Source organism: Helicoverpa zea, chromosome 15 (genome assembly GCF_022581195.2).
Source record: "Helicoverpa zea isolate HzStark_Cry1AcR chromosome 15, ilHelZeax1.1, whole genome shotgun sequence".
NCBI classification, from domain to species: Eukaryota; Metazoa; Arthropoda; class Insecta; order Lepidoptera; family Noctuidae; genus Helicoverpa; species Helicoverpa zea.
Window position 1 is genome coordinate 4792478 of NC_061466.1, and position 23859 is coordinate 4816336.

The 23859-nt window shown below is 32.8% G+C and overlaps 1 protein-coding gene across 1 annotated transcript in view; it reads right to left on the reverse strand.

Moving 5' to 3' along the window:
* Positions 1-2194: 2194 nt before the first annotated feature.
* Positions 2195-23859, reverse strand: part of LOC124636994 (lachesin-like) — an 82263-nt gene continuing 60598 nt past the window's right edge. Inside the window, exons 5-11 of the mRNA XM_047173294.1 lie at positions 21001-21171; positions 17336-17464; positions 15983-16121; positions 8221-8372; positions 7313-7417; positions 5095-5157; positions 2195-4895 (exon numbers count right to left, since the gene is read on the reverse strand). Of these exons, the coding sequence (XP_047029250.1) occupies positions 4681-4895; positions 5095-5157; positions 7313-7417; positions 8221-8372; positions 15983-16121; positions 17336-17464; positions 21001-21171 (974 nt within the window). The 3' untranslated portion in view covers positions 2195-4680. The remainder of the gene's footprint in view (positions 4896-5094; positions 5158-7312; positions 7418-8220; positions 8373-15982; positions 16122-17335; positions 17465-21000; positions 21172-23859) is intronic.

Below are 23859 nucleotides of genomic sequence, written 5' to 3' on the forward strand. Positions count from 1 at the left end.
ATCAGAGCCTGACCTGATGACAATGGAAATAAACGGCGAGTATACTCTTTCACTACAAAGAAATGATTTCTCAAATCCGTCAAACTTGGTCGTTTAAATTCCCCATTTAAATGAGGAAAATGTTTGATGTTTACACCTGATTTTCTCTAGATTCCCATGGTTCACATTGATGCGTCTAATGCCATAGTAAATCAGAGCCTTTATTATTACTGTGCTATATTTCGTTCGTATCCGCCGTGGGTATGGTTTTCATACTAAGGTGCCCAATGACCTTTGAATGATTTAAAATTTTTCACAGTTTAGAGGCCATTATATTTAAGAAGTGTTTGATATGAATTTCACTTTTTATTCAAAACTTTAATATCTCTACGCGTTCATGTGAAAAAGGGTAGGTAGTAAGTTTATAATTATTAAAAAAATATTTTATGTCATGTAAGCAAAAATAATATTTTAATATTTTATGTAACTTCAAATTTATCATTTTCGCAATTTTTCCTTTGTATGTACTATATAACGTTGCTTCGTGCCGAATTTTAAGATTCTGAGTTCACGGGAAGTACCTTGTAGGTTTTGATTCCCTAGCGTGTGACGGAAATTCGTCTAAGGTGTCGGTAAAACTGCTGTATCTTTTGATCGCGTTAACTTAGAAGTTTGATTTTTTCATTGCTTAAAGGGACAATAGACCTAGGTATTTGGTATAAATTTTAATTTGGTACCTTTATTCGTTCGTGAGAAATAAGGTAGTAAGTTTCATTTTATTAAAATATTTTTATTATATTATATAACAAAAAAATGAGATTTTCGCAATTTTTCCTATATTTGCATTATATAACAATGCTTCATGCCAAATTTCAAGATTCTGAGTTTACGGGAAGTACCCTGTAGGTTTTGATTCCTTTGCGAGTGTCGAGAATTTGTTGAAAATATCGACATAATCGGTTGTATCTTTTGATTGGCTTGGCTTAGAAGCTTGATATTTTCACAGCCTAAAGGGAAAATAGACCCGTGTATTTCATGTGAATTTCAGCTTGATACGTCCACGCGTTCTTAAGATAAAGGGTCTTGACAGACAGACAGACAGACAGACAGACAGACAGACGGACAACAAAGTGATCCTATAAGGGTTCCGTTTTTTTCCTTTCGAGGTACGGAACCCTAAAAATGAGCTAGTTAGGTAAGAGGACGTTGAAAATTGATAGCGAAAACTTTTCATTAACTGCACAAGCTTTAACGTGTCAAAGTTATACACACAAACTTAACGAATGTTCTAAAATATTATGCAATAATAAAACCTTTCCTCGCGTTACTAATGCACTTACATTGTTAATAGAATTTTATGGAGAAACCTTTTTTATTTCACCATAAATTCACGCTCCATTTTCATGTTTTATGGAAATATTTTTACGGCTACCGATGCCAAAAGTCAGTCAGCACTGAGTTCCAACTAGTCATTTAAAAAAAGCTTACGATGCAGAGATTTACTACAAGCTGATTCTTTCAGCATTATATCAAAAATGTTGGCACAGAAAACTAGAAAATGTGTATGCATTTAAGCTTTGCATGGCTCAACACTTCTGCTGTTAATATTTCAGAAATTAAAATATGAATACATTTTGTACCATTGTTAATTTTTTTTCTCGTCCAATGGACAAACTCATGAACAGCTACAGTTAGTTATAACTAAAATATACCATAAAGTCTTAATATTAAACCAACCAATTTAACCCTATAGGTAAAACTAAAAATAAATATGCATGGAATTGACTAGAATCCCAGCGGCGTAGTTTTCGTAGCAGTAGCGTATTTTCGATATTGCTCGTAGCAGGTGTCTACGAGTGGCTACGGTGTAGTACCTTTTGCATATTACCAATGTATTTAATTTGTGCGTATAATGGAGTATAATATCTAGTTTGTTAAATTAAATAGTACCTTTTCCAGTGATTTCATGTCTTTTTTGACTTGAGTATCATCCGTCTGAAAGTCAGTATGTATGTATATTTCACAATAATAAATTGTCAGTAAAAAATGTGTTTGTAATTTTTTTTAAAGTAAATTGTTATTTTGGTAATTCTCAGTGAACTGTATGTTGTATGCTGTGATTTAACGCGTATAATGAGAACGCGAACTATATTTATTTTAACTTAATAAAAGATGCAAACAAAATGTAATTTCGTTTAAAATGAAACTACCAAAGTTAATTATAAATTGTTCGTTTAATGATATTTCTTATTTATTTACATTATGCCGCGGCAGTTGTCTATTATTAAAACAATACCTACCTAAGTATATAGCGATTACGACTAGTTTACCAGCAATATGTACATAACGTTCTTCCTAAAACTAAATAACGCTTATATTAAAATAATTTAGCAATTCAAGTAGACAGGTATAAGTATTCACTCAAGTAAACCAAAATACACGTTACGTAACTTATGTATCTGTTCATACACTGTAATAATAAAATTATGAAGATTATCCATTTTTGGCAACGAAATCAGCGAGTCCAACACAAACGCATTACTGGATATTAGAGCTGACATCGGCGACCTGTGAAATGATTTTAGCTTTTTGATTTCTGATTTATAAAGCAAAAGCACTGTTGTATATCCAGTCAGATAGTTTAAAAGTTGGGTTATGTTCACAACTGCAAAATTGACGTCTTTATAATCAACTTAAGGAATATTACTGTAAATAATTACAAACCAAAATTCAATTCGGAAATCGCTTATGTCACACATTACAATATATTTATCCTTCGCGCGTAAAGGCTCTGTATTCCCAATTTCTACTGTAATATTATGAAACACGAAATAGTAATAAATATTTATATGCATAAAGGGTGTTGTCCTTTTTTGACCGCTGCTATTGACCCAAATTATATTTGAAACTTGACCCGCAGGGACCGAGCTACTTTAGATTTTATTATATTGTATCATTCGAGATAATATTTGATATTTCACTTTGACACTTCTTTATTAAAAGTATTGTAAGCAATGTACGCGAAGTGAATTGGAAAATATAATTGAAACTGTAACTAATACCAATTTCGGCAACGAAAAAAAAACGAGTTTTATTTAATTTAGTTCGATAAATATTTATGACTTTATCGCGATGTCTTCCAGTCTTAAAGCTATGTAGGTCAATTTTCAAATTTAATTTATGCTAAAGATATGGTCAAAGCATTATATGGACGTGGACACAAACTTCGCTCCCATCACGAACAGAACCAAAAAAATGAACATCTGAAAGCAGAAACAACAGAACTTCTCACTAAGAATTTAAATGGTTTTAAAACAAATTCGGAGACAGCTGTCTTTGTTTCGCAAACTTTACGAAACTTCCCTTGCTTACTAATTGTTATCCTATTACTATTTACAATTTATTTATACATTTATTTGATATGCTTTAGTATGATTATTAAACTTCTGTTATACGTGGAAAATGGTAAATAATTTTATTTGTTAGGCCATCTAATTTATAACATACCTTTCACATACTAATACGCCGTACAAAATTCGTCAGTCTGCCATTTTTTAAACAAACCTAAAGTTGCTTAAACAAATAGCTTTGGAACAAATAATTTCATAACTATAATAACTAGCGAACATCAAAAGGCAAGATTCTGAAGTAATTGAGAAAAACTTGTTTGTAATTTTTCATAATTCGTATTAGAATTCACAATGATTTCCTTAAATCATACTGTATCTGCCCTGTTAACATTATTTCATATTATTACCAAAAGAAAAAGTAATCCACTTATACGCACTTAATAAATATATGGCACAAAAATCACATTTTATTTTATAAAAGCTAAATTATCAACATAAACATTCATAAAAAACGAAACTTTCTCCATCAGTTCTTGTGTTCAAAACACCGCTATACTCGTACTAATTTATTGTATTTGTACATTATACTAACCTCAAGCCTACCCGAAAATGTACTCGTGGAAACAGTCATAAACCACCCTTGTACTTACAGTAACGACTAACTTTATGAAATAACAAAACTTTTTTGCCTTTCAGAATAAATGTTCCCATTAAAAAAAGGCCAGTACGTATATCAATATTTTCAGTTTATTTAGGACATGCAAATAAAACAGCATTGCGGTCTTAAATGAAAGGTGAGTCAGACGTGAAATTAAAGTCATTCTTGAGTAGGCTTTTGACACTTAAATACTTTTAATGTATAATTCCATCACAATAATTTCGAAACACTAATAACTTGGCAACTATTTACATATGTAACGTTTTTACATACTCTTACACGTTATTTAGTTTTAAATTAATGTCTTCGGATTATTTCCATAGTGATTAACTAGTTTTCATTTATATTACATAGTCAGGGTTGATTTCAATTGAAATGTTAAGTTTATTTAAAACTTATTTTCGTTTACTTCAAGTTAGATCATTTTGTGTCACTGAATTGAAAACAGTTACATATCAAAACGTATACTTAAATGACATGTTTGAATTAGATAAGAAGGATTTAAATCGAATGAAAATATACCCAAATAATTGTTTATTTCACAATTCAGTGGTATGCAAAATGATAATACAGTTTGAAAATTCGCATTAAAAAAATCCAAGCAAAACTAGTAAAGTTACTAACTTAGTCGTGGCAAACACATCCCTATCGTACTAAATTGACACTGATTCTCCGTGTTAGCAACATAACTTATCATCTTGCACCTTTCGTTACAATTTGAAAATCCCTGCTAATTAGAACGAACGCATTAAAACTACTAAAGATAATATATTTTAGATATGGCAGCACTGAGATTAGCGCAAGAGTGGGGAGCGAGAAGGCTGGTAAGTGGCTGTTGGCTGCTGATTCCGCAGTCGGTAGCCAGTTGTTGTCGAGAACGGACTGCTCGATCACGTTCTGCATTGTGTCTATAAAATAAATTGGTATTTAAAAGTTGATCTTGTATTTTATTTAATCGCTCAATATAGTACTCATAACATGTCTGATTGGTTAACGTATTTTAATTTGAGCTGAAATGAGAAAAAGTAAATACCACAAAAGCGATAAAAAATTAACATTTAAAATTTTCTATGAGGAAACTATGATATAAATAGGGATCCTACTTACCATATGTTGTGACATCTGGTGTATAGAACTTTTGTTCAGCCGGTTGGAGCGGCACGACGAACCCTGAAAAGTATTCTTATATGAGTTAGGTTGAATATGGGGTTGAAACTATTTACAAGTTTTTTGTTACCAAGAGAAAAACATTATGTACAATCCATAGGAATTGTACGTAGATTTTATCTATTTACTCCTGGTACATTAGTCTCGTAAATTAGGATAGGTAAGTACTGTTAGCTAGATATTCTATTAAGTAATGCAAATTGCACTTTTTGAGCAAAAAATCCTTCCGAAGCTGCCTCACAATTCTAATAAAAAAGTTTCGCAGCTTCGCCTTTTAGGTGCAGCATTCGTTTTTTTTCTTATCGGCCTCATAAATTACTGAATGGATTATGACAAATGAAATTTTTTCGCGTTTCATTCCGATGACGTCAGCAACATTTATGAAAAATCGTCCATTTGTGTACGGTGACAGAAATAAATGCACATCTGAGTGGATTATCATAATTTTTCTCTCATCATGACGTATCTGAGTGGTATTCTTTTGGACACGATATTTTACTAAAAAATAATAATGAAATTATTTTTTTGTGACAGATAACGCAATGATCATTAAAATTGAAACACAGTTTGATTAATGATAACGTCTGTGTAGTGAGATAAATAAATTACTGAGTGGTTAAAATTGCTTAATGAATTGGATACATTTATTCTGCGGTCATGCAATGACGAATACCCAGTCCTAGGTATAAATTATGACGATGTTATTAAAAAAATACATTAGTGGATTTTCTATAGCACTGTGAAAAATACATGCTGGGATTTTTGTCTCGAAGAAAATATTCAATGATAATTGCAATGCGATAATTAAGCCTTTGCCTATTCATTCATTTGATTTATATTTAATTCGATATTAATGGTATAAACCGATTTTTTCTATTTCGCTGTTAAAAAACCGAGCTCTGGACTATGCTTACCTTTGTACTATCAAACAATGCCATAATATATGACCTACTTTGTCTGGAATTGCTAAAACAATAAAAACTTATAGTGCATGTCAAACTTTGACATTTTAGGCTAGCCGCACACACTCAATAATATTGTCAATGCAAGATTGTCAAAATCTTCATCAATAAAATGATCCCCGCACACTACACAATATTATTGTCAATTTTTCATGGTACAATCTGACTCAGTCGCTCCGCAGCTAGATTCATGTGCGCACGTTGAACATAATGGAAAAAAAGAAAAAAGTCGTTGCATTGAGTATTGCATTAATTTTACTAACTAAAAAAAGGCAATCAAGAAAGAAACGATGTTCATCATTTGATAAAAACAGCAATTCATAATACGTCCAGGCAGACGGGACGTAAACCTCATCGGTACCCTTTCCTGATGATTTCGATTTGTGAATCTTCTTTAATTCTTGCCGAAAATTGGTTTGTAGGGAATTAATTTTTTTCTTTACGTCTTCTCTTGTACTATTTGGTTTGATTTTTTTTATAAATATCGAGCAACTTATCAAGCGCATTATTTTTCTGAACTGTATCACGATATGCTTTGCAGGATGTATTCCATAATTCTGGATAAGTTTCCCATGTTTTAATAAACACTGACAAATAGTGTTTTTCCGTAAGGGTACTATCATCAACAGTATCAATACTATTTTCGCTTTGGATACTGTTTTCGTCTTCCATTTTGAACAAATAACAAGAACGTCCGCCTGCCTTGATATATTTTCCTCAACTAAAATATTGCCGCGAGCCCGCACACGTCAATATGATTGACAATACCCCTGCCTCCCCCCGATATTGACGTAAAAAAATCTGAATTTCTGGATAATCTACAATATTATTGAACAATACCGCAATACAGGCCGCACACACACAATATTATTGACAATACGTACTTTATTGACAATATTATTGAGTGTGTGCGGCTAGCCTTATATTTCATTGTCCCTACGAATACTTGCTTAAAGAGAGTCGGTTAATAGCACAAACTTAATGTTTCAAGATTGTGTCTCCAAAAAAAAAACTATTTAGACCCATAATCCTGTATAAGGTATACAACAAAAAATTGTTTACAGTAGAATAAATACCCGGTACACAGAATAGTTTTTTTCTAGTAGGTATTTGAATTATAATGTAAATGTAATATGCAAAACAAAGAAAGAAATAAAATAAACATGTTTAATTGCGTGATAAAACTGTAGACTTACGTGGTGGCGGTTCAGTAGTAGTCGGCGCAGGAGTTGTAGTTGTAGTCGTTGTAGTAGTTGTAGTTGTCGTTGTAGTCGTCGTCGTTGTTGTTGTTATTTTTATTTCTGCACATAAAACGTTAAAAAGAAATGATAATTTGCTAAAGTGAGCAACTGTTACGCTATGCTTCTATCAAAATATGGGAACTTAGATAAGTTCTAGCGTTTTTATAACGCGTTAACAGTATGTAAGTATTGTGATTGTATTAGACTAATAATATCTGTGACTATTATTGGGCTTTTATCTAAAACAGAATGTCCCGTGAACTTCAGTAATACCATTCCTATACCTACATTAACATAATGCTTACTATTATTGTCTTGCTTTAAACGATGATAAAAACGTTTATTTATTTTTCAATAAACTTTGCTAGTTTCATTCTGAAATAGAAAACTAAAAGAAGTTAACTTCTTTTCTAATCTACACGGACAAAGTCTTCACCAGTTTGCAGCGCGCATGCAATCTTTTTGCGATGGAATTCCGTTTGAAAAACCAAACCGCGTTTCTAAAGTCTTGCGGTCGACAGTTTAAAGTTGCTGGTTGTATCTAATGTTTAATCATCTGAATGTTTATGTATAAAATATTTTTTGACGAGGATTTGGTATAAAACAATTGTTCATAACAGCCATAGTTTTCAAAAGATCTAAACTTTTTCGAAAAGATAGAAGAATAGTGAAGAAAAGCTATGTATTTATGAATACGTATAACCACTGAATGAGCTGAATTGTTTCATGGTATCGAGTATGCATGGAGGAAAATTTCTAATAGAGTATATATACCTAATGTAAAATCTAAATACTCCAAATATAGAACAAAAGCCTGTTTTGAGCAACAAAATTGTTTGTAACACACAACAACAAATTCTTACCATATAAACGTAAAGTCCCTTCAGCCTTTCCCATAGTGTTGGTAGCGACGCATGTATAAGTTCCCACATCTTCAGAGTCAAACTGCGATACTATTAGTATCGTCCGCAGTTGGTATGGGGACACACGCTCCTCAGATATCTCGTGTTTGCCACTGAAACAAAATGGTAATTTAAGAACACTTCACAACAGTGGCGTGTTTTTAGAAGGCACGCAAATGACGCATGAAATCACGAAGGTGGGTGCCGATCACATTTGTAAATCTTAGGCAGTCAAATCAAGTAGTATGACGACAGAAAGCCTGACAACCAATCTTACCAAGGGGTTTCATTTTTACAAAGGTAAATAGGTCGAAGACATACAGACAGATCATTCAGTATACATTCAGTATTAAAACAAACCATGTGAATAAATTATTTGAGATATACTATATCACGAAAAAGCACACCGATAACCAAATTGACCACATAATAATCTTTTTTGGAGTTATTAGATGGCGTTGGTGCCTACAGGTTATTTTTTTCCTAGAAATAATAATGAAGAACAAAAGAACTTCAACAATAACACAATTTCACGTGTTTGAATTAATCTAGCTCTGAATTATAATATTAATATTCACGCAGTGAAGCTGACAATAAATTCCTAAAATAGAGGATATTCCTCATAATATATTTCATGGCAAGTTATGAACAGAGTACACACATAGGTACTCATTATCGCTTTGTAATTACATTCGTATAGTAATTGTAATTAGCGGGCATCGAATCGAATAATGAGCTGGAGATTGCTTCCTACTTCATTAGAGACTACTTGTAGTGCTCGCAATATGATTTATTCCTCATTTATCTTACGATGTAAATGGTAGATATTTTTGGGATTTAATTATTGTTACATATCCATTTATAGTACTTATCCATCATTAATATTGCTGCTTCTCAACCAAGTTATACAAGCTGTTGATTTGCATGCGTGCCATAGTCAAGGACGTAATTATACTAATGATTCTCAACCCAAATCAACAAAAAAATTGGTACAAAAATTTTTGATTTTAATTTTTTTTCGGAACTTCGTCAATGTCACCTACCCGTTTTCAAACTCGGCACGTATGTTACTGGCCTCAAAACCGTACTGCTCCCTCACACAAACGCAAACACCAAGCATACGCAACGATTATTCATTAATTTCATTCATAAAATTGGATTACTTCTGAAATACTACGACATTACAATGTAAAAAAAGCAGTGCATATTAGCTATTTCTCGTCTACTGTAATTCCAATCGATTATTTACGTATTTTATGTCCTCCTCCTGAATTATGGCACAAATGCAAATCAACACCTTGTATATCCGCGGTCGAATAGTGGCCGAATAGAATGTGTGTTGTTAAGGCCATAGTTTTCTTACGTTATGTATTTAAATACGTAATAAACGTTAAAGTAAATAGCCCTCGAAAGATAAGAAAACGATTTTTCTTCTATAAAGTTGACGTCACATACACGATATTTAAGTACTTGAGTAGTGATACATAATACATAAGGTAGGTACATCTATACTACATAAGTACTCAAAGCTTAAGACCCGACGTCCATTAAAAATAATGATAAGTAAACAACAATAAGAAAGCACTTTAGCTATGAGGTCAATGTAAAGATAGACTGCAGATACTTACAGAATTTACGATGTCATAAATGCGAGAACGACTCAGTAATGATCAAGCAAAATAATGAACTAATTTGTCTAATTACTTTCGTAAGATGTTTTAACTAATTTAATAATTCCGCGAACGCTCAGCGAGATAGAGATATTAATTAATTTGATTTAATATTCAAGGATTATAAATAGATTATAATTTTGAGTGAGGTTACAGATATCATAGTAATATCTTAGCTTCGTGGTATCTAAGTGCTGAGGTCAAAGGTTTCATATTATACTAAGTTAGCACGAGTATTGATCACCAAGTTTCCATGGAGCTAATTAGGAGTTATCTATTAATGTCACGTTCAAAATAACCATGACGTATAAAATAATGATTTTCTACACGTGCAATTTCTAGGTGCAATAATATACAATATAAAATGCGAATAGTATGAATTTCTAAGTAGAAACGAAACCTTTATGCGAATATGAGTAACATTATTATATTTTCCAAAGTGGGTCAGCTGAGGTTATACTTTGTATGCAAGAGTAAATGGTGGCAACAGCTTGTTATTACTACGCAAAAATAATGATATTTTAAACTAGTTGGGATTTTTATTTAATACAATATTTATAAGTAAAACAAGACGGATATTTCGAATGATAGTATCGTTCAAAAAACATCCCTTAATTGGACGGATAAAGACAATTAATTAGTTAAGAAACTGTGTACCAAAACACTTTATCCTAATAATACTACGGAGTCATGCCATAAACCTACAAGTACTTATGTGTTAATACATATTGAAGACAATTGCATGCTTGCAACCAATAAATATAACATACCAAGGATACGTTAATGACCAATAAAATGCTCCACATTACCAATTTTACTGCGCTCTAGAGCAAAACCAGAACAGATGGCGAAGGGGCTAGAGATAATGGTAAAAGAACGTTCGAGAACTTTGTCGGTATTCGTTAATACTTTTAACGGGAGTTTTACTAGCACGATTGATAATGGCAACTGTTGCCCCTTTTGTGAGAATTTGTAACATTTTTCTTTGTGTGTTTGGATACTTATGTACTTTATTGTTCTATTTTGTTTTTTTTTTTCTTTTTAACCGCTGATTTCTAGACAAAAAATACAGATACACTGTTTCAAAGTCTAAATGTTGAGTTTGAAAGACTCGTATAACGTTTTTCGCTCAAAAAAGATACTTCATTTTTCCTGAACCTACAAAAAAACCTAAAATCGCAAGCATTAATAAAATGTTTTTCACGTTTTTTGATTTTATTTTATTAATGTTATTATGTTATGTTAGTAATTTTTGTTTATTTTATTATATTAAAAAAAATATATTTTATTAATGTTTGCGATTGCAAATCAAATCAAATCAAATCAAATCATTTATTTGTGATACACAGGTACAATAATAGGTCTTAAATATAATATGTTCATGCCGTGATCTGCCACACAGGGCATACAAATAGAAAAAGGAAAAAAAAAAATACAAACACAACTAATATTACACAATAACAAAAACAAAAGAGATGAGGACCGAGTTTAATTTCGCAAATTATTGCCTAGTTTGACAAAAAATCATTAACACAGTAGTAACAATTATCGATCAAAAAATTACATAATTTATGTTTAAAAATGTTTACATTCTCAATTTCTTTAATATTTTTTGGAATGTTATTATAAATTTTAGTGGTCATGTTGAAAACACTTTTTTCATACAATGTGGTTTTAAATCTTCTGCTAACGTTATTATATACTCTACTTCTATTACGAGTTCCAGATTCTAACGTAAATAATTTTGGATTTTGTTTTATGAATAGAGCCGATTCTAGTATATAAATTGATGGAACTGTAAGTAAACCAAATTTTTTGAAGTGTTCTCTGCAACTGTCAGTTTTTTTCAGACCACACATAGCACGGACGCATTTCTTTTGGCATTTAAAAACCTTGTCCCAATTAGTAGCATTACCCCAAAAGATTATTGCATATCTTAACCTAGAAACTACATAACCATGGTATGCGACAAGTAGTGAGGGGAGGCTCACTTTTTTGGATAGCAGGTAGAGGCTGTAAGACGATTGGGATATTTTTTTGCATAGGAATTCAATGTGTGTTTGCCACTTCAGGTTATTATCTATGTGAACTCCGAGAAACTTAGTTGTTGTGGTTAGTTCTACTTCTTTTCCCAAATATTCTACTTTTGTATCTATTTTGTGATTGGTTTTTTGTTTGAAATGCATGAGTTTAGTTTTATCTATATTTATTAATAAGTTGTTATTCTCCAACCATTCTATTATGGAACATATACTTCTATTGATATCACTTTCATTATTATAAACAACTGTGCAATCGTCTGCGAATAGCACCATTCTATCATTGGTTGAGTTGGGAAGGTCATTAATATATATAAGGAAGAGCAAAGGACCCAAAACACTGCCTTGAGGGACTCCGAATTTAACTATTCTAGGGCCTGATCCATACTCAGTTTCAATTTTACTCCTAGGACAAATTTTGGTTATACTCGTGACTTGAGTTCTATTAGTGAGATATGATTTAATTAAGTTAAGGGCATTGCCTCTGATACCATATGTCTCCAGTTTATTCAATAAAATTGAGTGGTCTACAAAATCAAAGGCCTTTGTCATATCCATAAACAAAGCGAATGACGGCTGTCTAGCATCTACTCTGGGATAGATCATACTCAGAAAATCATATATAGCTAAGTTTATGGACATATTCTTCCTAAAACCTTTTTGCTTGTCGGAAAAGATGTAGTTTTTGTCAAAATAGTTATAGAGTTGGTTATAAATAGCCTTTTCAAATATTTTAGAAAATACAGGGATAAGAGCAATCGGCCTATAATTTTTCATTTCAGATTTGGTATCTTTTTTATGAATTGGCTTAATTACAGTGGTTTTTAAAGATGACGGGAAGGTACCTTGTTCAAAGCAGAGATTTATAATGTGACTCAGTATGGGTGAGATTATATGACTGAATTGTTTTAAAATTGTTACGCAAATACCATCATAACCAGTACTTTTTGTATTTTTTAGGTTGTTTATGATTGAAAAAATTTCGGTTGGATCGACTGGGCCAAGAAAAAAAGAAAACGGGGAATTGTATGTGCAAGTTTGCTTTTTCGGGGTATTATTAGTACTCTCTGGTTGAACTAAGTCAGCATAGTAGTTATTAAACGATTCTGCAATTTTAGAAGGTTGTGTGATTTTAAGATTGTCAATTAACAGTTCTTTAATGTCTTCAGTTGGGAATTTAGGTTTGTTACTATTAATTACTGACCAAGTTGCTTTAGACTTATTGGTAGAATTCAGAATAAAATAATTGTTCTGAGATTTTTGGGTTAAATTGATAATTTTTTTATACCTTGAAGAGTATGTTTTAAAATTTTGTTTGTCAGTCGGGCTCTTGGATAGGCGATATTTCCATAACAGGGAACGTTTATGTTTACTACATCTTTTAATACCTTTAGAAAGCCATTTCGGTCGCGCCTTAGTCTTACATTTTATTTTTATTAGAGGAAAGCACAGGTCATAGAACAATTTAAATTCGTTGTGGAATAAAGCAAACGCTTCTTCGGCACTCTTTGTTTCGAATACTTCTGTAAACTTGATCACTTCAATGCATTCTTTAAATTTTAGTAAGTTAGCGCTTGAGTAGTCACGTTTGAATGTGTACCAATAGTCAGATGAACATGTCTTTTTTACTGGGCAGGATAAATACTGAGCTTTGTGATCAGATAAGCTGAATTCAAAGAGCTCTGATTGAGCACCACGAATATTGTGAAAAATGTTATCGATGCAAGAGCCACTACTTGGCCGCGTAGGTTCTTTAATTGCCTGTTTTAGGTTGAAACCATAGATCAAGTGTTCAAATTCAGACGTATTTTTGTTCTTTTTTAACATATCTATATTAAAGTCACCACATACTACTACTTTTTTATTAATGTTTTTTGTTAAGATAGTTAGAATATCATTTAAGTTATTAAAAAATATTTCAAGATAGTTGTTAGAGTTCTGACTCTTTGGTACTCTATACACACATAAAATAATTATGTTATGGTCTAATAATTCAATAGCACAACTTTCAATTACATTAGGGATGTTGTACTTTTCAATTGTCTTAATTACTGAAAACTTAAGATTATGTTTCACAAGAATACAAGTTCCACCTCTACGATTATCACGACAAAAATAAGAAGCCAAGATATAGTTAGGAATATTAAGAAATTGCACATCATCTTCTATCATATTATGTTCAGAAAAACATAAAACATCAATATTCGTGCCTAAATCAATAAGGTTACTTAAGGAAACGGTAAACAGATCTGACTTACAAATAAGTCCACTGATATTTTGGTGAATTATGTTAATGCGGTTATAGACGAAAAAGAGTATTTTCTTCAATTTTATCAGGCTGGCATCGATTATTTTCATCCGGTGAAAGCTGATAATGGTTGTTCGTTACATCGTCCGTTATGTGTGGTTCATATTGCAGTATATCTATCATATATTGTTTAATATCATTGAAAATGACACTCATGCCATAATTATTAACAAAGCTTTTTTTACTGTTAAACATAGCGTAACTGCATTCTAGATTTTTATTAGAGTCAAGAAAGAATGCATATTCATGGTCTAAAATGTCTAGGTACAATAAATTGTTGAAGTACTCTACTCTCGAATTATATACATTTGAATTGTATCCATATTTAAAAGTCGGAGAACAGATAATTATATTAGTGTGTTTGACAGTCTTCAAAGTTTCTCTTAGATTTAATACAATAGTTAAGTAGTCACTCGTATTTCTAAAATCCTCTTCACCAATCATAATAACGCAAAAGTCACGCAATGTAAGGTCTTGTATTTTTGTTTCTATGTTGGAGAGAAGTCGCGCAGTATTACAATGTGGCATCAAGTAATGACATATTTTATAGTTGTCAGAGAGAATTTTCTCAGATATAGACAGTATTTTATTATTGGTATTGGTGCTTAGTATATTAATTTTATGTTTGGCAGGCTGTAGCTTGCTATTCGTGCACTGGGCATTGGTATGCAATAAAGGTGGATAAGGCGGATGCTCAATACTCCTTCCTTGATAATGTATATCTTCAATGTTTGGCGAAGTTTGTGTCTCTTTAGTTAGTGTAGTTTTGTCCGGAGTAGTCTTTATTTTTGCTTCACTTGCACCATTTTTCTTATTAAGTTCATCGTTCACATGTTTTAAGGTTGAGTTCTCTAAAGTAAGTGCTTCAATCTGTTGTAGAGCATTCTTTAGTTGCAGTTCCAGTTGGTCAATTTTCTGTTTGTATTTGTCTTCCTCATTTAACGACGTATCATTCGTAAGGTCAGTGACACTATCTTCGAAGGTGTCGGTGGATTCTTGACTGACATTGCTTATATTTGGATCGCATCTATTCACTTTTTTACGAAGCGTTATATTGTTAAGGAAGTTCATCTTGTTGTTATTTTAATATTTAAAGATTTTTTAAATATGCACAAAAAGTGAATGACTAATGTTGGATTCGAACTTACGGCCACTATAACGCAGATCGGTACACTCCGTGCTAGGCTACGCGGTGTGTTGCTTAATTAAGTGAAATTATGGTTCTTAATGACCGTATGATTTTTCGTTATTTGGAGGTGGTTTTGAACGATAATTAAAATTTTTGAAGTTAAAAATGATGCTCACTTTTTTCACAAGTTTGTTATTAATTGTTTATAGCAAACTAGACACGAAAAACTTGCATTATACAACAGTTTCAAATGTTTTTTCCACTTATTTAAGGTTTTAAAACACAGTTTTAATTGTTTTTTACTCACAACCGTTGTTCATATAAAAATGTTAATAACTCCACATAGCACTTATTTAATATCTAGATAGCGTTGTCACTAGTCATTTGCACTTAGTTTTACAGTTTTATGATATAATATCCTCACTATTTACATTAATAATATTTTTAAACAACAAAAAATACGGAGCTCGATGTTTACTTGGCGGTACAGCGCCACCACTCCTCTACATGTTTACATATTCACTTATGTTACAGAATTACTAAGCCGGGTCACCTTAACATATTTAACATGACTTACCCAGATAATATCATTTCCTCGCCGCTCTTCAGCCAGTAGTGGATGGCTTGAGGGTACGCTTCTACGAAACACTCGAGCCTCGCCTGCGAGCCTGTGGGCACGCCGATCACTTTAGTCGCCACTAAAGTTGACGGCGGAACTGTGAACAAAATACTCTATAAAATATAATGGAATTAAAATTTTAAAGCCTAAAAGACTAAAAAAGCTGTTTGCTTGTATGGTTGAACGCGCTAATCTCAATGATTGCTGAAAACTCTTTCAGTGTTGGATAGCCCATTTATCTAGACAGGTTATAGACTTTTCATCCAACTGCGTGAAGTAGCTAAAACGGGACCTAGTGAAATCGAGACGAGTAGGTAACTATTAGTGCCCCTCAGTAACTACATCCCATTTGTTAGGATTGGAAATAAAAACGACGATTAGTTCAAAGCCCGAAATAATACCTATATATATTATCATGCAGTATAAATGCAGTCAACACCTTTTTGCATCGTTAAAGCTGAGATGTAACGAGCTAAATAGTGAATTTATAGAGGATAGAAAGTAAAACGTAGGTAGGTATTGATAACTAAAAGGTAGGCAGAATTTAACAGGCGTTTATTTAGAACCTGTGAATTTCTCTCTTGCGTCCGATAAAATTTGTTGAAACAATAAACTTCTGAATTGCAGCTTAAAATTTCGTTTATTGGATTGCGAATTTGTGAAACACCTGTTTTGGATTCTACAGAAAAGTAACGTGTCAGAAAAGAGCATATCGGTGAAAGTGTTTTGAATTTAACATTTTCACCGATGTGCTACACAATATACTCGGGTGCTTTCAGCGCGTTTATAGCAATGAATAGCTAAACTATCACAACACAAATCTGCGAGTATCACCAATCATAGCCCAACGTAAGCAGTGTTTTTAAAATTGTTTTAACAAGTTGCTTTGTACATTATTTCATCACTCAATTCACAAGATCCTGTAATAAAACGTCCCTACTTAGAAATTGTTATTGGATATGTGATACACGTTAACTCAATAGGTATTCCTCGGAATTCCGCTGCATATCCCTGTTGACATACATCTTGGAGCTCTGTGGATCTTGTATAAATTGAGTATTCATCAAGTAAGTAACTAGCTAAAAAGTAGCCAAAGTCCTTTTCCAGGTTCCATCTCATCTCCAGTGAGGCTACCAGGGCCAAACCGTGCCGGGGCTGCGGGATTGTTCGAAAGAGTTACCGTGGCCCTGGTACATATAGGACTTACGAGGGAACGCTGGGTTTTAGTCAATAAGAGACACAAATTATTTGATGATTTCCTACCAAAAGAAGATTTAATCCTATACATAAGTAAAGCTGCTTTATACTTACAAGTAACGCTAAGCATTATTCTCTTGCTGACGGACGGAGGCACGTCGTTGGAAGCGATGCAGAGGTACGCGCCCATTTGGCGACGCTCCACTTTGGACAGGTTCAGGCTAGGCCCCATGAACATGTCCACTGCGAACAAAAGGTTATATGTTAGTGTTTAAAAAATTAAAAGATCCAAACCCAATCCCTGAAAAACTGAAACATATGTGGTCAAATAAGTGAAGGAACTTTATATTTTTCCGTCGTAAGTTATTCTACTTCCATGATTCTATTTAAAGATATTATGATTTCTTTAGTTTATAAAACATCATCAATTAATTAGCTTCATTGGATTGAAAGCCCAACACGGGTAACGGCACTGACTGTGCTGACAAACAAAAAAATAAAGCAGGTAATAGGTAGCAAAAACACAAAGAGATGCGGTAATATTTCACACAGGAATATTGAAGAACAAAAGAAATGCATGACTAGTAACTGAAAATCGAGCAAGAAAGACAATCTCTTATAAAGCAAAAAGATCCATATAAAGACAAAAGACGAACTCCCAGCATAATAAAATATAACATGAAGAAGACAAACATTAATAAAATGAAAAGTTCAGTCAACGAAAACTTTAAATCGGTCACTTTAGAAAGTTTAACTTCCGTCCACTCGTAACCGGAAGCAGTGAAATATGTTTGAAACTTAATTCAAAGTAACAAGCTAAATATCTGTAGAATAATTCATAGATAGTCGTGTTTCCGTGTTTACTTTAAGTTGGTAAACACTACGTAATAAAGATAAGTAAACATATTTAAACGTGTCTATAACTACATGTTTCTATGTAAATATTTTGGTCACACTAATGACTGGTTTCTGCTAACCTATTCGGTAGTTTAAGTTTCCTTTCATAATATAAATAAATTCAAGATAAATCAAGAAAGGTATTTACTGAGAAACCGGAAATTATATTGTATTCTAATTGATGAGAAACAATATAAGATATATAATAAATAAGAAACAACTAATAGCACACTCTTACTAATGAAACATTATTCAGAACATATTTCCCTAATTTTCTAAACTTCCTAACAAAATGAAACATCTTTTATTCGCTGGAAGAACCCCTTGAATACCCACTGGAATATCTCATACTTACTTTAGATTAAAACCCTTCCGATTTTCCTGTATTTCATCTTTTTCAACTACCTTTGGGACTTGTATTTTGGGGATCTTTACACGGTTTTAACTTAAGGGTGAAGTTGTTACGCTTATCATAATTTTAGGATATTGTCACACAATATTCGATTTTATATGTAAACCGCCCATAAAGGTGCTCGGAGACCAGTTAATTAATACGCATGTAATGTTGTTTCAAGGGGACTAACTATAACCTTTCTTGACATTCGTATTGAAAGACATGTTAAGTTATCGATTTTGCAATAAAGTCCCTTAACGACTTCTCGTCTAGGCGATACCGCAAACCATTGCACCGTTCCTTTGTTTTCCTACATCGGTCAATGCCTTCGCACATGAGTATTCGTACTTGCTTGGATTAAATTCAAATACAAATTGTGATACAAAAAAGATGGCTTGACTTGTCTACCCTAGACTTTTCGAGTGGAGGTTTCTTAAAACATTTAAATTTAATTTAGTCTAATTGTAGGCTTTTATTCAATTTAAAACTTTAATAAGTCTAACTCAATGTCCCAGAATTTGAATAAAGTCCTTTTTCAATCAACAAGTTGGACAACTAGTCTAATTCGAATTCTTTATTGAGTATCTATCTACCTCATCCGAGCAAGTTAAAGACTCTTCACAAAAAAAAAGAAAAAAAAAAAGTTAACAAACTTTTTTGTAGGAACAAGCTTAATTGCTTCAATCGTGTACTTGTTTGGAAGTACTGCAGTTAACTGGCTCGTCCACCAGTCTTATTTAGTCTTATAGCGTTTTTACTGCAAAACACTGCGCCTTCTGAGTAATTAAGCCTTAAATTTTTAGTGTGCTTTTTAAATTTTGTATTTTGATGCAGAGGTTTCTGTGCAAGCTGTTTTCAGTTTGGAAAAGGCTATTCGTTGTAACAGCACTAGTACTAATGCAATAATATTATAGATCTGATACTCGAGCGCATTTCCAAAATTTATAATGTATTGAATATGGTGTTGCTTATATATTGATGAATAGGATCTGTATTCATTCAACTCAATAAAATTGTTACAGTGCCGCACGCAGGTGGAAGAAATAGTAAGACAGTACGATAGTAGGTAAGTTTGTATATTCAAAGTCCATATATTCGAGTAGGTACCAAGACAGGCAGCAACTCTCTGTAGGCCATACATCTACATAGCTCCTTGCAGGAATCGATTCTACGAAGCGTAGTACGTAACACGTTTTCTCAACTAGGTAGTCTTTGTCACAATAAGGACTGGGGAATATTCTAACTGTGAATTTGAGCAAACTAGTTCAAGGGATAACCTATTCTTACTACAGATTTTGAGTACAAAGGCAAGTCTGTGCTGAAATGGCTACATCGATTTGGGTTGATAAAAGATTTAAATCTATACCTTATTGAATTATTTTAGGCATGAAATAATTCAATGTGAAAATCTTGAAAAAATCACAGTCAAATGTTAAAAAAATTGATGCTGTAGATTAAAAAAATCCACTGCCTCATTTCCTTTTCTTTTATTAAATTACCCTTTTTACTGCATAGGTAATTAAAAGCAACCGTCCGAGGATTGTGCTAATAAATTCTACCGAAAGCAAGAGATAACAATTTTAGATGACGTTTAGCTGCAATCAGTCTTCTTAAGCTTCTCTGCACAAAAGCCTTTCCATCGTTAGGTAGAAACTAAACCATTAAAATGAACTGCAAAAAGGAAGAGTATATGGCTTGGGAAAGGAATTAGGGGCGTGTTACTATTTATTACGGTGTAAGTTCAATGTGCTAGGTTCTTGCTCATACTTCTTAAGATACCTCTAAGAATGTAGTACCTATATTTGGATGAATAAGAGCATGTCAGGCACTTTGGAGATGTCGACAGGCAGAAAAAAATACATACTTTCCTTTCTCATTTTTAAATATCTTACAGACTTTATTATTATCTGCTTGTTAGTGATTACCAAATATATACATTTAAGATTGTTTAATATTAGGTACAGGATAGACTGTTATTTAATAGCAGCACATTTTATCCAGTACAAAGAAAAAAAGTATAATTTCGTATCAAAAGACTCGACAAAAAATTAATCAATTCTCCTCCGCATCATAAAGCCGGAAAATCTAATACTTTTTAAGGAAAATCCTCGAAGGACACTCTTTCAATAATACATCACGATAATACTTCTAATATTACATCGAGTTCACTTACTTTATTTCCGTGAACTCGAAAATCTTGTTTTTGTTGATATTTTCTCCCAAAGGGCACATAAATATAGAAGATCTAGAACGAAGTTTTACTTAACTTTAAGGGTTTCATTCAGATCTTGGGCTTTAATGCCGTATCTTTAAAAGCTTATAAAGACTTGTTAGGACAACATTTTCTTTTGTGTAAAACACCTATTTTTGGCCTATTTTTGTACCTATTTTTGGCACATCGAAATTATATTCCGGTCATTATCCCAAAAACTTTTAAACATTAAGGTTAAAATTGTGATATGTTATAAGCATCAAAATCTTGGCTTACCTTTCCGAAGCTCTCCAGCTTCATTCCTCAACTGTATGTTGGCTCCATCTTCTCTTCGCCAGAGAATTCTTGGGAGAGGTCTACCTTCAGCTTTGCAGGAAAGGCTGACATCCTGACCTTCCCGGGAAACTAGATCCCCACTCGTACCCTCATCCACAATATTTGGAGGCACTGGGGAACAAAATTGGAAAATTAATTTCGGAATATCATTAACAAAGGGAATCCATACATGACTATCACAATTGTGAATGTTGGAATGTTCTATTCCTAAATCAAACAGTGTTTCACGGTTTGTGGATTATGATATTCTCGGTAGCAGCCCAAAATCCGCATAAGTGCTCTAATTACTGACTCTATTACTAGTGCTGATGTTGTGCTATCCTTTCTGTGAAAATGTTGTTACGCAAAAGTGAACTGATTCGTAGTTCACTAAAAGTGTATGGTATTGATGAAATGATGACTATTTGTTTAACGTTTATTGGAATTAGTTATCTTTCGTTCAGTATAGTCTGATATGAAGTTGCAACAAAAAATCATAAGTAGGTAAATATGTAGTCAGCTATTGTCAAACCAGTAAAATAAAAATGAGTAATTAAATATTTTTACTACAAGGAAAAGTGTGGACGATTGTAATAAAAATAGATACTTAGACCAATCTTATTAGAAACGTAATCTTAATACAAAGGTTTGTTATTTCAGTAGGGAAAGAGAATAAATTATGAAAGTAAAATAATGCCCAACTTTATTTCGCCAGTTTTTCTTATAAAAAGTTGAATCGAACGGAAGCAGGTTCCATCATGTTGTGATTCCCATGAGCATGAAGAAAAGGATAAGGGATTTGATGTTCGCGTAGAAAATTTAATGTAGAGGAAGTAAATAAATAAGAAGTTCCGCATCGAGGGAAAAAAATACTTTTTCCTGATAAATAGGGCGGTATCAAAGTTTCCAAATTATTTCACCTTATCACTCTCCTACCCTTTCGAGCAGCTGTTTGCTCAAACACCTATATCTTAGTCAGACTTTAAGTATAATTTCTGCATTTAGAAACTGTTTGTTCCATGTAAACTTGGAAGGGTTATTATAATTTGAATATGATAAAACACTATAGATAAATAATCAAATCAATTCCACTTATTGTATCACATTACCTTTGACGATGATAATGATAATCAAACATTTCAAAGTTTTCCATTCCAGTGTATCAACCCATTATGTAAGCATCTGTCTGTAATGTATGTATGTACTTACTTCATGCACTCACAACACAGGTTATTATGAAACGATTTAAATTAATTAAAGCGATGTGTGCGGTAAAAACCTTTTATTTACAATTTGAAACTTCCATGATGTTGTCGGCCATTAAAATACATTAGCTGAAAACAATTTACCGATCATGATTTTAAATCTGTATTTTTAAGTCATGTATTCAATTTTTTTAATTATAATGGTCTGGCCGTTGTTTGGTGCAGTTGACAGTAATATAAAGATGTTATTTTCCTCTGAAAATTGACAGCTGACAACAACACAAAAGATCCCGTACCTAGTCGATTTGCAGCAAAATTTAAATAACTCTATATGTATAGTCCACAAAAAGTACTCAAAAAATACCTTTTTATACTTATTATTTTTTTCTTTTTCAAAATAATCAATATACTTTCACAGAAGTAATATCAAAAAAAAAGTCGTGGTGGCCTAGTGGGCAAAGAACCAACCTCTCGAGTATGAGGGCGCGGGTTCGATTCCAAGTCAGGCAAGTACCAATGCAACTTTTCTAAGTTTGTATGTACTTTCTAAGTATACCTTAGACACCAAATGACTGTGTTTCGGATGGCACGTTAAACTGTAGGTCCCGGCTGTCATTGAACATCCTTGGCAGTCGTTACGGGTAGTCAGACGCCAGTAAGTCTGACACCAGTCTAATCAAGGGGTATCGGGTTGCCTGGGTAACTGGGTTGAGGAGATCAGATAGGCAGTCGCTTCTTGTAAAGCACTGGTACTCAGCTGAATCCGGTTAGACTGGAAGCCGACCCCAACATAGTTGGGAAAAGGCTCGGAGGATGATGAGAAGTAATATCCGAATTTATTTAAACAAACTTTGAAAAGAAAATCCTTATGTCTATAAGTTAAGACAAGCTTACTTAAAAAAAAGCTTACTTCTTACAAAAGGTACCTTCGTTATTTACCCATCTGTGAACTCGAGGGATATCTCGTAAATTAGGAAAAGTAGTTTAGGTTCAGAATATTCCTGCCGAGTAATATTCTACATCATCTATTTGATATATGGAAAGTCTTATACTCGAGATATTTTAAAAGTTTTGGCTTTTAGTATATTTGTGTTAGGTATCTTAAAGATAATGTGGGAAAATTTTATATAAAGAGAATTTCACGTTTACCATTCACAAAAATACTTTAGAATTACATTTTTTATAAGAAATTGTATAAGTATAAGCATGTGGATATTTTATTCATATCAATACTTCAGGACGTCATAAACTTACACACGAAATAACAGACAACGCTATAATACTTTCGGAAATCATACACAGACTTATCGCGAGAGAAACTTATACGTATATCAACATAATATATTCATTTATACGTAATAGTCACGTCTCAGTAAAGTTCGGCAAGCCACGTACGTCACTATCGCCTTTATGAACTTAACATTATACTATAGCACTTACATACTAAGTATGTGACTTTGATAGAGGATTATTGAACATAATTTCGCGTGTTAACTCACTGTGCAAACGGGCGAACTTTAGTTGACGTTCGTGTATTAAAGCGACCGGTATAAACAAGTTTTGATAGTATCCCAGCTTCGCTCTGGTTTTGCGGTGAACGGAAAATATTTTGAGA